This window comes from Aspergillus steynii (assembly GCF_002849105.1).
Source record: "Aspergillus steynii IBT 23096 chromosome Unknown P170scaffold_2, whole genome shotgun sequence".
Taxonomy (NCBI): domain Eukaryota; kingdom Fungi; phylum Ascomycota; class Eurotiomycetes; order Eurotiales; family Aspergillaceae; genus Aspergillus; species Aspergillus steynii.
Window position 1 is genome coordinate 5869017 of NW_020194399.1, and position 14308 is coordinate 5883324.

At 52.2% G+C, this 14308-nt stretch overlaps 7 protein-coding genes across 7 annotated transcripts; 3 read left to right on the top strand and 4 right to left on the bottom strand.

Annotated features, from left to right (window-relative positions):
• Positions 1 to 402: 402 nt before the first annotated feature.
• On the top strand, positions 403 to 979 carry P170DRAFT_473276 (CVNH domain-containing protein; the record flags this gene model as incomplete). Its single annotated transcript, XM_024853023.1, has 3 exons — positions 403 to 614; positions 692 to 801; positions 855 to 979. 3 exons carry the CDS (start codon positions 403 to 405, stop codon positions 977 to 979), a joined length of 447 nt encoding a protein of 148 aa, XP_024708719.1.
• A 331-nt stretch (positions 980 to 1310) lies between these two features.
• On the top strand, positions 1311 to 2241 carry P170DRAFT_490543 (kinase-like protein). The gene has a single exon (XM_024853999.1). The coding sequence runs from the start codon at positions 1318 to 1320 to the stop codon at positions 2092 to 2094; it is 777 nt and encodes a 258-aa protein (XP_024708720.1). The 5' UTR covers positions 1311 to 1317; the 3' UTR covers positions 2095 to 2241.
• Positions 2242 to 2931: 690 nt separating this feature from the next.
• P170DRAFT_445175 (DUF3712 domain-containing protein) lies at positions 2932 to 4428 on the bottom strand (the record flags this gene model as incomplete). Its single annotated transcript, XM_024850684.1, has 4 exons — positions 2932 to 3483; positions 3532 to 3656; positions 3713 to 4137; positions 4187 to 4428. The coding sequence occupies 4 exons, from the start codon at positions 4426 to 4428 to the stop codon at positions 2932 to 2934; spliced, it is 1344 nt and encodes a 447-aa protein (XP_024708721.1).
• An 857-nt stretch (positions 4429 to 5285) lies between these two features.
• Positions 5286 to 6769, top strand: P170DRAFT_348880 (oxygenase MpaB family protein; the record flags this gene model as incomplete). Its single annotated transcript, XM_024843705.1, has 2 exons — positions 5286 to 6176; positions 6470 to 6769. 2 exons carry the CDS (start codon positions 5286 to 5288, stop codon positions 6767 to 6769), a joined length of 1191 nt encoding a protein of 396 aa, XP_024708722.1.
• Positions 6770 to 7980: 1211 nt separating this feature from the next.
• P170DRAFT_376255 (uncharacterized protein) lies at positions 7981 to 8674 on the bottom strand (the record flags this gene model as incomplete). The annotated part of the gene is made up of 2 exons (XM_024845361.1): positions 8496 to 8674; positions 7981 to 8422 (listed from the first exon to the last, which is right to left on the bottom strand). The coding sequence occupies exons 1-2, from the start codon at positions 8627 to 8629 to the stop codon at positions 7981 to 7983; spliced, it is 576 nt and encodes a 191-aa protein (XP_024708723.1). The 5' UTR covers positions 8630 to 8674.
• A 1508-nt stretch (positions 8675 to 10182) lies between these two features.
• P170DRAFT_400640 (putative mismatched base pair and cruciform DNA recognition protein) lies at positions 10183 to 10969 on the bottom strand. Its single transcript, XM_024846335.1, has 2 exons — positions 10844 to 10969; positions 10183 to 10767 (listed from the first exon to the last, which is right to left on the bottom strand). The coding sequence occupies exons 1-2, from the start codon at positions 10955 to 10957 to the stop codon at positions 10342 to 10344; spliced, it is 540 nt and encodes a 179-aa protein (XP_024708724.1). The 5' UTR covers positions 10958 to 10969; the 3' UTR covers positions 10183 to 10341.
• Positions 10970 to 11383: 414 nt separating this feature from the next.
• On the bottom strand, positions 11384 to 13184 carry P170DRAFT_129884 (indoleamine 2,3-dioxygenase). Its single transcript, XM_024842408.1, has 2 exons — positions 12658 to 13184; positions 11384 to 12607 (listed from the first exon to the last, which is right to left on the bottom strand). The coding sequence occupies exons 1-2, from the start codon at positions 12946 to 12948 to the stop codon at positions 11432 to 11434; spliced, it is 1467 nt and encodes a 488-aa protein (XP_024708725.1). The 5' UTR covers positions 12949 to 13184; the 3' UTR covers positions 11384 to 11431.
• Between the last annotated feature and the right edge of the window lie 1124 nt (positions 13185 to 14308).

Genomic DNA, 14308 nt, shown 5'->3' on the forward strand with positions numbered 1-14308 from the left:
GTTAAGCAAGGCAATAGCAATCTTCTGAGTATCACTACTGATAGGGCGGAGAGCAGCAGAATAAGCCCTTGCATTCCTGACAGCAGGCCAGAGTCTGAATTCGATCTACGCATTAGGCTCAGCCAGCCGAACTCCGATATTGACAGGAGACACACTAACCCCCATCTAAATGCTAGCTCTGTTGGCTTACTAGAGCATGGTTACTTTGCCCCGAATCAACGAGAACTAACGGAGTAGCTATACCATATGCAGAAAATGTAACCTCCTGTCACAATAGCAATTAAACTCCTATACACGAGGCTGAGGAAGATAAATACCAGCATCTTCCCCTAAAATCTTCGAATCCACCACCAAGCCACTCAACCTCAGTATCTATCAAAATGATCACCTCTCCGATTCAAAATGCAAATCGAGGCCCTCCTCTCCGTCCTCTCTCTGTCGGCCCTCGCGGCCGCTGGCGGCGACTTCGCGGCCTCCTGTACAGACATTGACCTGATTAGCGGCCACACTCTGAACGCTCTTTGCTACGGTGATGGGTTTAAGGAGAGATCTTTCCTCGACCTGAACAAGTGCTATGCCACAATCGAAGACGGGTCCATTGTGCCTCGTAAAGAGTGAGTTTCAAAACCAGTAGCTCCAGTCGCAGAGACCAGAGATAGAGTAGAATTACTGACCACGATTAAATGAAAAGTGGTGGTTTCTACGGCCGCTGCAAAAGCTGCGCTGTTACCCTCAAGGGTATCTTGATGTGCACCTGCGAGCAAGCGGAAGGGTTTGCCAGGACAGTCCAGGTCGATCTGAGTTAGTGCTCCCTTTTCTCTTTTATCTCCGTGGCTTAAGCTGACTTGTATTAGACGAGCATATCTCGAATATCAACGGACACACCCACTGTGATGTCGAAGACGGTGGTTACGACGGGAGCTGCTATCATATGTGGAACGGCGAGGTTGAGTGCGATGATGCGCGGGTTACCAACTAGGATGGTTATCCAGAGATGTATAAGCATTTTACGTTTTCTTTGTTAATATATAGCGTCCCTAATCCTTGAATGTACATATATACCTTTTTATAGGTCTAAAAGGACTCATTTTAACGTATTTGGTATGTAAGTATCATGATGTTAAGCGATAGAAGCGTTTTATGGGATGAGCTATGCAATCTCTGGAATGTTCTTTCAACTGAAAGCCTACAAGTAGAATCCAAGACCAGTGAAATTGACGCCGAAATTGACCGCCTTGAGGCTAGAAACGGCCGCCTTTCCTTCGCCAACTTCCGGTTGTTTCTGACACTTCCCCAGAACTGCTACCCCGCATCAACATGGAAATTGTCCAAAGAAACGAGGCCTTCAAAAAAATCGATGGCAAAATGAAATTTTCCTACGTCCAGATGTTTGTTCGGCAAGATGGCAAATTATATTCTGGAAAATGGAGGAATCGACTAGATTCGCCCAAGACGCTGGATGATCTCCAGGCCGTCCAGCAAATCCCAACCGAGGACAGGGGCCCAGAGGTGAATCCCACTTGGTCCGCGGTGTACGTGAAAACACCAAGTCTCCTGGCGTATGTCGATGAGAATCTCGAAAAACAAATCACCCGCGAAGTTGAAACATGCGAGACCCTTCGCAGGAATCCCCACCCAAACATCGCGCCCTATTATGGCTACACGGAGACTCATGGTCGAGTCTCTGGGCTCTGCTTCAAGCGATATACAACCACGCTACTTGAGGCGGTCAATCCTCAACGCGTGGGCAAGGTTGTGTTCCGTTCGAGTGCGCGCGATCTAGTGAACGAGAACATGAAAAGTGGTTTGGAGGGGATCTTGGCCGCCATTGAACATCTCCACGCGCTTGGGATCGTCCATAACGATATCAACCCCGCGAACATAATGCTTGACGAAGACGGGACGCTGGTTCTCATCGATTTCGATAGCTGTCGATATATCGGGGAGTCTTTGCGCAGCACTGGAACGAAAAGAACTCACCACTGGCACGATCCTACTGTTGATATCTCGCGCGAGAAAAATGACCTTGACGCCTTCAAGGATCTACAAGTCTGGTTGGCTGGGTCGGTGGATGAAGACTTTCTTTTCGAATGAAGGGCTTGTTAGGAAAACACTAGCACCGAAGGGATCATGTTCTACCTGTCCTGGGCGAAGCAGAGCTTTTGGAAAACCTTCTCAGTAGAATCCTGGATCCATAGGGTCCAGCTAATCATCTCGAAACAACTAGATCTTGAAATCTCGTTTATAAGCCTAAGAAACTGTACATTCCAGTGCTGCGACACATCCACGCGACAAATCCACAAGTAGATAGATGTTAAAGTTCAGGGGTAAATGTTGAGCCTGAGGATCAAAAATTGAGTTAAAGTTAGGGTGAACCCGCGCGCACGCGCAAAACCCATTCCGCAGAAAGACAGGGGCGTTAATTGAGTTATAGATATTTATAGAATAAACAATATCTGGTTCTAAGCTCGTGGAAGAAAAATGAAGAAAACGTCGAACGAAAATTGTCTAATCCCAACAAACTCACCCATCAGGGTAAAACGGCGGGAGTTTGGGGATGGGTGATCGACTTCGCGTGTGGAGTCGGTCGAGATGGGTCGGACTCATTTTTGGATTCGGCTCCTAGTCCTTTTATGTAGGGATTTTGTTTTAGGGGTTGTTCTTTCTTTTTTGGTTTGGGTAGAGAGATATGGTTGATTTTAGGTGTATCGTCGTTAATGGACTGATTTTATTTGATCAGATAGTGTTGGATATCTTGAGATAGGTAGTTGCGTAGTAGATCAGTGAATAACGCCGCTCGATGTCCTCGACATCTGGTATATAGAAGCAGTACTTAGACCCTAGCCAGGGACAGACAAAAAACAAAAAAGGAAAGGAAAATATAAACATCGTAAAACACATCGACCCAACCCACAAACTGGGTTGAATTCGCTATAGATTCAACCCCTCGATCACGTCTAATATCGCGTCCCTCTTCGCGGGATCATTCACCAGATCATCCCAGATCTGGTCCTCGAAGTCGCGTGCCTGGATCGACGACTCCGCGCTGCTCTCATCCCGTGCCTTACCCGCTATATGGTCGAGCAGGTTCTGACCCCCCTCGGTCATGTTCATGCTATCGGCGGCGTCGGAGAAGATGTTGTCTCCCCCGCCTGGGTGGAGCACGCCGCGGAGGGTGTTGGTGATGAGACCGCCGAGCGGCACTTGCGCTGTCATGGTGAGTTTCTTCATCACGTTCGTGTAGTAGGGCACTTCGGTGCCGTCGTAGAATACCGTCTTCCCGACCGTGTCGAGCGTTAGGTAGCCGTCTCGGATGGACTCGAGTTGCGTGGCAAGGACGCTGCGGAGGTTCTTGATCAGGATGCGGAGGTCGAGCATTCCGTGCACTGGGGTCGAGTGGTTCCCTGGTCGAAGGATGAGGTTGTCGAGGGTGGCGTTGCCGATGACGAGATCGCCGGATTTGACGTCGAGGGTGGTGGTTCCCTGTGGGTGTTAGAGTAGGCTGGTTGGTGCAGGGGGGGGAAGACTTACGATTTCTAGGGTGAGGACGGACGGGTTGGGTAGGGTTGCGTTGGCGAGGAGGTTAGTCCCGTCGTCGCGAGCAGGGAGCAGGAGCTGGGTGTCTTTGATGGCGAAGCCTTCGAAGGAGTTCAGGGCTGCAGTTGCGTTAATATTATATTCAGTATGTACTGCCAGGGGGAGGGGGACGTACTGGTCTGTGGGATATCCTTGTTCATCGTGACGTGGTTCTTGATTTGACCCAGATACGCAGTGGTCTTCCCCCGCGCTGATAGCGGCGCATGCTTCATGAACACAGTGTTGTGCACGTACTGCGTCCACTCGGTGACATTCAACGGAGTGAACTGCTTGTCGACCCCCAGAGTAGTGTTCCCGCTGATCACATAGTCCTTCAGATGCATCTGCCCCCATGTGCCATTATCGCTAGGCGAGGCACGGTTGAAGAGATCCAAAGTCATGGGATCAATGCGCACTGGAACTCCCAGCGGAAGCTTCAACGCTGACACGATCGTCATCTGCACCGATTCAGGCCGTGGCTGCATGATATCGGCCTTGACCAGGAGCAGGGTCGAGTTGTCCACGACTCGCTGCGCGATGGCGGGGATGATGAGGAGAAAGCTGTTTTGTTAGTCTATTCTCACTCCACGGCAATATGAAGGTGCCTTACAAGATCGGTAGGAATATGATGAGAAAAATAATACTGAAGAGAGTATAGCAGCACCAAAACCGAGCCCAATGCCGTCGGAGATTCTGTGTCGGCGTCCTCTTCACCTTCTCTAGGGTGATCGTATCGGCCGTCTCGATATGCTCGAGATCATACCCCTCGCCGTTCTCAGGCAGAGGCCCACGATGGATTCCCACCGCATTTTTGGCGTCCTTGGAGTCGAGATAGGACTTCTTCTCGTCCATGGCTTATGTAGTGCCTGTCTTTGACGAGGTTGAGGTTGTGCAATCCACCCTCTCAGACGGGCAGCGACCCAGCGGATAATAAAATATTAGTATTAAAGATTAAGGCGAGTATAGGCGTGAGCGCAGCTGCATATGCAGTCAGTGCAGCCAGGAGAATTGATAAGAGGGTCGATAAAAATCTTCCAACGATGGCTCAACCGATCAATATTGCGATGCATGAAACAATTGATTAATTAGCATCATCCCATCATTTTACAGATAAGCGAACCCGCACAAGACACACGTTGCAGGTGCATCACCATTTTCCGGGCCTCGGGGTTCCCACCCTTTTGGGTTGGACGATCGCTCGCTCAGCAACCCTCGAGCCCGTCGCCCGACACTCCGCATAGATCGACGTCGCACCGGCGTCGATCCCCAGCGAGGGGGTGGACGTGGCCAATGGCGGCGATTACTGCCACTCGCAGGAGTTCACATGCGGAGGGAATAGGATGACGATCGACAGCGACTATTGAGGAACCGCGGTTGCACTTAAGCTTCGGGCCAGGAGAAACGGGTCCACTTACTTCAACTTGGGGCACGGAATCATTGCCTCATTGAGATGCGGGGATGGTAAATGATGGAGGACCATTGGGGTTGTCTGGATTTTTTTTCTGTCTTTGTGCTTCGTTGATCTTGGTTTGGGAGGTTGTTGCAGTGAGGTTGAAAACTTGATATGGGAAAGGTGCTGCAAGGGAGTGATTCATCCTAACCCTACTTTCTCCTACTTCTACCATCTACCATTATCAATAGTCTAGTCTATCTTCCTTTCAATAATACGTCACCTGAATAAAAGCAAATCAATCGAATACCTATCCACCATGTCTTCCTTCTTCGACGACAAAAAAGAGCCCGACGAAATCACCCAAACCCCCACCAACACGTCCGCCAAATCCCTCAGCACCGGCGACTTCGAAAAGCTGGAGAAGCTCGAAATCCTGCCACACATTCTCCAAGAGGGCATTCTCTTCGCGGGATCCGGATCCGCCCTCCTCCTCCAAGCCGCCTACCCCGGCATCAAGAACCGCATCAGCGACAGCCAAAACGCCCAGCAGGACAGCAGCAGCGCGCTGGCCAAAGAACTCAGCGACGCCCTCCAAGCCACCCTCAGCTACATCGCCTGCCTGGTGCTCGGCACGGAGAAGGAGAAAAAGACGCTCCTCGATCTGCTGCAGCGCGGCCAGCACCCCATCCGCGCCAGCGAGACCTACACGTCGCACCCGCCCACGCAGCTCTGGGTGTCTGCGACGCTCTACGCGACCGCCACGGACTTCTACCAGCGGATCTACGGGCGCGTGAACTACCGCACGGCGGAGAAGGCGTATGCCGAGTTCACGCTGCTCATGCACGCCCTGGGCATGCCGACGGGGACGTGGCCCGCAACCCGCCAGGCGTTCTGGAAGTACTGGGACGACCAGATCGAGCAGCTGAGTGTCACGGCGGATGCGCACCGCTTCGCGAAGGATCTGTTCGACCGCACGGATCTGCCGAGGTGGGTGGTTATGTTGAAGCCGCTGATGCGGGTGGCTACGATTGAGATGCTGCCGCCGAGGATTCGAGAGGCGTATGGACTGAAGTCGACGGCGTCGACGAGGGGCTTGTATCGGACGGCGATGGGGTTCTCGGTGGCGATTTATCCGGCCCTTCCCAAGTCGACGAGGTCGTATGCGTTGCAGTATTATTTGGAGGATTTGAGGAAGCATTTGAATGTTGTTTAGGGTTAGGATTTGATTTGTCTTTGTTTGTCTAGCTAGCGGTTTGGTTCAATGTCATGTTCATTCGTATACATTTCATCTCATCACATCTGTTATTCGCCTCGATTGAATCCATAGAAAGAAAGAAGAACAAAATCACATCAACGAGCCCAACAACCCACCCAGAAGTTTCGAGATATTCGAGACAAGCTAACCAATTAGTCAAAGTTCAACCACCAGAGACGAGAACTCACCGGAGTCGCATCTTCAATCAACGTCGTCGTATCATTCACGAAATTAGGCGTCAGCAGCGTATCGGCATTATCGACCAAGCCCTGCAGCTTGTCGATATTCTTGCTCGACAGCAGCTTCTGAAGATTCTTGGGCGTGTCGCCGCCCAAGAGCACCGCGCCGCCTTTGACGATAGTCTGCAGATCTTCCAGCGTGTCCTGGCTGAGGAGCTCCTTCAGGCCGTCGATCAGCTGCGGCAGCTCAGAGAGAAGACCACCGGTGGGCTGAGGAGCTGGTGCGGCCACGGGGTTGGGGTTGGCGATGGCCAAGGGGGCAGCAAAAATGAGGTACTTGAAGAGACGCATTTTGAAGACGACTGAGACGCTGGTTGATTCGGATGGCTTGAAACGGAGACAGGCAACACTGACAGCTGAGTTGGTCTTATAAGTAGGTAGGGAGGAAGTGAGTCGCGAGACTAATTAAAGGTCGTATTCAGGATGACCCCGCCTTGTCTCTGAATGACTGATTCATCTATCTGTGGCCATTTTACTTTTACTTTTTCGCCCAGCCTAGAAGATGACCCTCACGCAGGATCCCGCAAGGCCACATTCCAGCCAAAGCTGACCGTCCTCTCATTCGACAGGTGTTAGACTGCCTCAATTACGGTCTGGCCTCCGAGATCTTCGATCCTCCCTTGATTTGATTGCGCGATTCCGTCATTTGCCCACCCGCTGCCGTTCTCCAACGCTAGCGACGACTTGAGCAGCTCACCCGAGGCCTGCGGGTGCCTCCGTCTTCGTTCCCCATGAAAACGACAAGCGAAGCGGGGGAGAAGGATTCCGTCCGGGGTAAGAAAGAGTAAGCCAGAGATAAGGATGACCATGTGAATATGACCTCGTATTGTTAATCTGGATCCCATGGATTAAGAAGGAAGACCCCGCATAAACTAGGGCTCACTTTCAGGGACGGCGGGTGTCGATCATCGCGAGACCCTCATTCTCGCCCAATCAAGGCCCCAGTGCACGTCTTTGCACCTCGGACCGACCGCAACATGTGAATCGCCTCCCGAGCTTGTTTTTGCGTCGTTCCTGGCCGCCCTGGCATTGGTTCCTGGCCTCTCCACTGCGAGTATAGAGGCTGGCATTGGCCAATCGTGGTGACCCAAAACAGGGCACGCACTGCATACCGCATCGGGTAATGTGTCAATCTGCTTCTCTCGCCTGCATTCACGCATAGTATGCTGCTTGTTGGTTTTCATATGATTGCAAACCATGTCACTCTGCAGTAGTCCTGTCCAACTTGATTAAATTATATTAATGTCTCATTGAGACAGCTCCACCAAAGCTTGTCTGCCGTGGCCATATCTGCCCGATATGCAGTCATACGTAGTTCGACTGGGATGGTAGTCCTCCAGATCCCGGCTTCCCCTCATTAAACAGACAGACAGACAGACAGAAACAATAACTCCGACATTCGACATGACCAAACATAGACGTAGACAGACATGATCCCATAATCCCTCCCCCACTCACTCACTCCATCAATCCCCTCCCTCCAGCCGCACTATGCCGATCCCCAATCCGTAAGCCCTCTACAACGCCAACGCAACCCCCAGCACCCCCAACGCCCCCATACCCCCCATCACCAGGCCCGTCGGCTTCGCCCCTCCGGCCGCCGCCCCCGAGGAAGTCGACGACGCAGCGCCGCCCGTGCCCGTGCTCGACGCATCCGCACTGGCCGGCTCCGTCTGCGCGGCCGCCTTCTTCGGCGCCGCCGTCAGCGCCCCGTCTGCGATCTGGCTCTTCACGACAGACAGGTAGCTCTTCACGTCCGTCGGCAGGCTGCCGTACCAGTCGGGCGTCTTGCCCGCCTTGAAGTCGCTGGCGAGCGAGGCGCGCTGGGCCGGCATCACCAGGGCCGCGAGGGCTGTGGGGGGCAGCGCGGAGACGATCTGCGGGATGAGAGAGCGTGGAGGCGGTTCGATGTTCTCGAGGTGGGCGGTTTGGGTGGGGATTTGGAGGTGGAGGGAGTGGCTGTTGATGGTTAGTTTTTGTTTATGGATGGGTGAGGGGAGAAGGAGATGAGAGAGGGTTGGAGGTGTAGTACATGGCATTTCCTAGAGAAGACCAGTTAATTTCGTCGCCGGTTGGGTTGGCTCGTTTCTCGTGGGCTGGCTCGTTCTCGACGGCCGCGGCCCAGGCCGTGGTGGAGAGGGCGGCGAGAATCCAGGCGAATTTCATGGTGGGCGAGAAAGACGCTGAGGGAGTTGGATAGATGGATGGAGGAGAGGGCAGGAGGAGAAGGAAGTAATATTATCTTAAGGGGTGAGTTTGGACCAGTCAAGACGGCACTAAGTAGACTCCCTCATGCTCGTCCCGAGATCCGTGTGGAGAGAACAGACTGCTGATCGTCATCCCGGCTGGCCAAATTCTGGACCGGATTGGTTTCATGTGCTTATTGTTAGGGTCTGGAATTATGAGATTTATGATTATGTCGGCTGGTTGGTGCAATGTTGTCTTTGCTTAGGGCTGGTGGTTGACTGTCTTTACTTCGGGTTTATTTCTTCTGGTTTATTGTTTCTACTGGATTCTCCCAAATGTCTTGTTTGTCTCGCATGAATGATCCATTTCCTTCCATCATAATAAAACTATCCCTAGAATAGCCTGCCTCCTACTACTAACTGGTACTTACTACTTCTGTTCTTGACTCGGATTCTCTATGGATTGCAACTTCAACATACAAACCAACGACCCCATCCCTCTTCTTCGACAAGATAACCCAAAAAAGCATGCTTATTTCAGTGATCCTAATTCACCATAAGAGGCCAAAAAAGATCAAATGCAAAAACTATGACAAGGACGCGGGTTGAGCGCCCCCGAAGGGATAAGAAACATCCAATGAGGATTCAAGTCTTACGTCTTAACCACTCGACCTAGGCTTTTTGCAACTTTTGGCTTGGTGTCTTACTCGAAGTGTTCCTACTTCTCCAAACTCATTCTGGATCAAGCTTTCATGAAGAAATATGGTCGTTATGTGGATTTACCAACAGCTGCATTCCGGTCTAAATGAAGCCAATATCCCCAATCGAAGGACCTAGTGCAACGTTAGGTTCTCGTTCTGGGAATATTCGTCCACTATGCCAGACAAGACACTATGTCTATAGTCTCAGTCTGCATTTCTCAAGTTCCACTCCTCTTGTTTCTGGCAGTTCATCGCTTCTCAAAGCTTTATCTAGATTCTCTCGCCTGTCTACGTCCCCCGCGTGTCCGAAAACTCAATACTGCGATTCGGTATAGATTTACTGAATAGAAATTGAATGAAGTGGCTCTTTTCCTCTTTCCTCAGTTAATTATCCAGCGCGCAGCCCCGTGAAATTAATATCCGCGAATGCTTCTTTCTTCGATAAATTCATGGGGAGGTAGACAGATCTATGCAGTATCTGCTACTTCAGAGGTTCTTGGATCCGTTAAAGCACAGATGCTTTCTCCTAGAGCAGATTGTCTTTCGTCTCTTTTTTCTGACTAGCAAGCTGACTTACTGTGTCTTTGCTATTGATAATCAGAACCCAAGAAAGCTGCTCTCTGGTCGAAGTGACACACAACTACCGCATCGTTAAGGGGCTTATAAGGTATGGTCGTTAGTAAGGGACTAGTTCACTAGACTTCGAGTACTCCCTGTTCAACGATCACCATGGAACTAAGGGTTGACATGGTTATACAGTAGACTGGCTCTGACTATTGAAAAGCCAATCTACAAATACCGTTCGTGAACAACAGTTCCATAAGAAGCAATCTCAATCTCAATTGGCGATTCGGATATCGATATAGTACAACGCCATAGACATATTGAAACAAATCACAAATCATAAATCATACCCAGAGCCAACTAGTATGTAGGTCAGTCTCACTCCAAGCAGCTCATCAATCTCAACCTCAATCAGCTGGCCAAAAGATCAAGCCCTCTTCTGCATATCAACCTCCGCTCCCCGCTGCTGCACCTTCCCCTGATCATGCATCCTCTCCCACTCCGCCTCCTCCTCGCGATCGCCCTTCGCCGCCGCCGCTACCTTCCCCAGTCCCCCCTGCGCCCTGTCCTTCAGCCCGGACCCGAAGTCCCGCAACTGGCCCTCCGCCTCAGCGGCCTTGCCGCGCGAGTTCTGCTCCACGCCTTCCCGGCGCAGACCCTCGTAGCCGGTCAAATTGCCCAGGGACTCCTTTGCCGACCCGATCGTTTGGTCCCAGTTTCCGGTGTTGCGTTGCGGGTGGTCGGTTGCTGTTGCGCCGGTGTGAGGGTCGGCGGTCACGGGGCCGAGTTTGGCAGTTTCGTGGCTGGCGGTGTTTTCGGCGGAGGCGGTCGATTGCGTGGTTTCGCCTTCGGTCTGGTGGTTTCTTTTGTTAGTTTGGGTTGGGGGTGGGGGTGGAGGAAAATGGTGGACTCCCGATGTGTGTGCTTACCTTGGTGGAAGAGTCGCCAGTCACGGTGCCCATGGCGCGCTGAGCGAGGCCAGTGGCAGAGTCGACGTAGGACTTGAGAGTGGAGGGGTTTTCAGAGGAGTTTTCGGAGGACATTTTGGTGTTTGTGTGTTTGTGGATTGGAATGTATGGAGTAAGTGTACTGGAGTGGATAGAGTGTAGTTTCTTGTAGATGGATTAGATGGTTGTTGATAGTTGTCAAATGCAAGTTCCAGTCCAGTGCCTGGAGGTTTATATCTACTTCGTGCCTGGTGATGGTGACAATTGTATGACGTCATACATGTGATGCCCCCTGAGCCATGACGCATTTGCATGACGCGGGAGGCCGCCCCTGTACGTCATGGCTACATTATTCCTGGTTTACTGGGACAGTGCAATTCTTCGAACTCAATCAGAAGTGAGTGTGGGATCTTCCATTGTAGTTGGGCGCTAAAGCCCTCTTCTCTCTCTCTCTGGGTCTCAAATCATAGATAGCATGCTAGTCATCGCTGGAAACAAAGAATGGGCGAACCAATCAATCAACGCAAAGCAATTAAATCAATCAATCAGTCAATCAAATCATCAGGTCTATCACCAGTGGCAGATTCCTCCTTCGCTGTCGGCGGCTGTCCACGTCCCCGACAGTCCGACCACTTCTAGATTGCCGTCGTGGTTCTCGCCGACTTTGCTGAGCGAAGCGAAGGACTCGGCTGGGCGGTCGCTGAGAAGGCGCCGCGCCCATGCGTCAATGGCTGGCTCGCCGGTTTCGTCGCGAGCTTGTTTCAAAAATGGTATGAGCGCCGTGCCTCCCGTGCCGCGGAGCTTTTTGTTGTCAATCTTGCCGTCGGCGTTCCGCGCGTTGGCCAGATTCATGGCCGGCGCGTGTCGCCGCGGGCTGGATGCTCGTGGGGCTCGTGGTTTCGAGTCGCGCGAGGGGATGATGATGTATCGCGAGACCATCTGGATGTGCTTGTCGCGGAGGACTCGCAGCATGGAGAGACAGCCGTCGTACGCGATGCACAGGGCCTTGTCGGAGTTTCGATCTTCCACGTATTCTCTGATGTTGGCCACGGCGTTCACATGCTCCAAGAATCGACGATGGGGTCCAGGCATGTATGAGCGCATCTCCTGGATGAACCCGTGCCGAGGAGCGCCGGGGACTCCGTCTTTCTCGTCGTCCGTCTTTTTTGGACGACCTTCCCCTGTGGGACGGTGCTCAATTCCAAGGACAATATCAAAGAATTGGATGAGAGAGCTCTGTGCGTTGCTCCCGCCACCGTACTGGCGATAATCGGCCTTTCCGGTTCCATTGTCATACAGGAGACCGTTGGGAAGACCGGCATCGGCCATGTTCTTGCTCCCTGCGAGATAGGGCCGGATGCGATGGTAGAACACGTAAGGATCGCAGTGCTCGTACATCCGCTCCAGCAGGGTGCCGACCTCGTCAATGATCTCGGCAAGGTGTTGCAAGCATTCCGTCACAACCACAGTGTTTCCAAGGCGGGCGGCGGTGATTGCTTGCAGCATCACGGGGATGGCTGGACCACCGCGAGCCTCGATGGCGACGGAGATCAAGTAGAACCATTGCTCATCCAAAGAACCCGTAAATGAATTAACACAGGCCAGGTTGTGAAGGTCGTCGAGTGGCTCGTCTGGGAAGATAGGCTTGTAGTTCCACAGACATACCCCGGCATATGTAGCCACGGGAGGGAGTTCAAGATGTTCGCATACTTCGAAGAGGGGAACTGTAAGCTGGGGTGGGATTTTCTAAGAATTATTAGTCGGGTGATCCATGGAATGGTTGGCCAATCACATACCTCAGCCGGCTTGTTGCCACCCCAGACATATCCATGGAGAATAAAGCCCAACACAACATATGCTCGCCTCCATTCGCCTTCTGAGGCGAGGTAAACAGTAGACAGCATCGGCATGCGGTCCACCACCTCACGGATTCTCCTACTCAGCAGTAGGGATTGCATGTTCAACACTGTCCATTCCCATTTGGTGTAGTAGGGGTCTGGCAAGATATCCAGAGGGGCTTCAGAAGGAAGAAAGCCATGACTTGGCGAAATGCCATAGTCGGCCAGGGCTGGGACTGGGGGAAGCATTGTGAATGATGACAGGATATCTCAATACGATGTTTATGTCCTCCAATACGTCGAACCGACGACGAAACGGTGCTGTAAATAAAGCCCAGCAGCTCACGTGCACAATATGATGTCGTTCAATCCGTACGTCACGCAGGACGATGTCATGGACGACTCTGAGTCTAAACGGGATTGACACCTGGCCCTGGGGTGTATTCAACAGGGACAAAACAAGACGATGTCTCAGTCCCTGCGTGCTCGAAGGGAATCCCTTGGTCAATGGTCGTGTGACAGCAGACAAAGGGCACCTATCAGATCAGATGCCCAAGGACATGCGCACGACAGGTAAGGAAAGTTTGTGAGCAACTTCGTTGTGGTTGTTTCGGGATATGATCAGTCAGGGTCGCTGACGCTGACGCTCAAATCAAGACACCGAATTCAGGGGAAAGAAGCTCAGAGTTAAGATGACGTGAAATGCAAGTCTATGCAGGAATTAAAGAAAGAAAGTTCCTGTCGACAGTTGAGGATGACAGAACTCAAATATGATGCGTAGAAACGAAAGGAGAAAGAGACCGGAGACGAGGACAGGAAAGAAAGAAAGAGGGAAGAGAGGGAGCGAAAACCATTCACCCGACAAACCGACAATCGGTTTGTCCGGCACGAGCATCAGGGCCAGTCCTCCCAGAAGGCGGCACAACCACGGAGAATAACCGGGTGAAAGCGAGAATTAATCAGCCAGGGAGACGGTTCTGGCATCCTGGTGTCATCCGACAATGCTGGAACCGGGATTTTTTGACCAGGGGCAGACTTCTCCGTTATCGTCGGGGTCAATCACCGCAGCAGGAGGCCGTTGACTAAGGACCGGTGGGCCAGCCAGAGGTGACTATAGAGCACGGAATAGATGGCAAAGGCCTCATTTTGGGGACAGCGGCGAAGACGGTCATTGGGCCAGGCAGACGGATGGGCAATGGCGAGGCAATGACAGGGTGGGTGGGATGGCAGGACCATTTCAGAAGAACTATGGCGACCAGATATCCAAATCCATGGATGGAGGCTCCAGAGGCGTTACATACTTCGATCCCAAGCCTGATCTTGACAACTGCACCAACGGCAACATTGGGTGCAGGCGAAAGGGGTGGTCAGGGAGGCAAACTAGCGTGAGTGCTAGAGAATGAACCGGGAGTCCGTCAGACTGAGCCGTGGGTGCGATTTCGGGGGTTTAAGCGAGGCCAAGCCGAGCTAAAGGGTCTTCTCGCTCGCACCCACGCCACCCCGTTCGGGTCTGCGGTGAATTGCAAGGGCCGTGGAGATTCCGTCGGCGTCGGCCTTATTTCGACCTATCAATCTGGTGATCTTATCATAGCCATGGTGGCGAACGGAT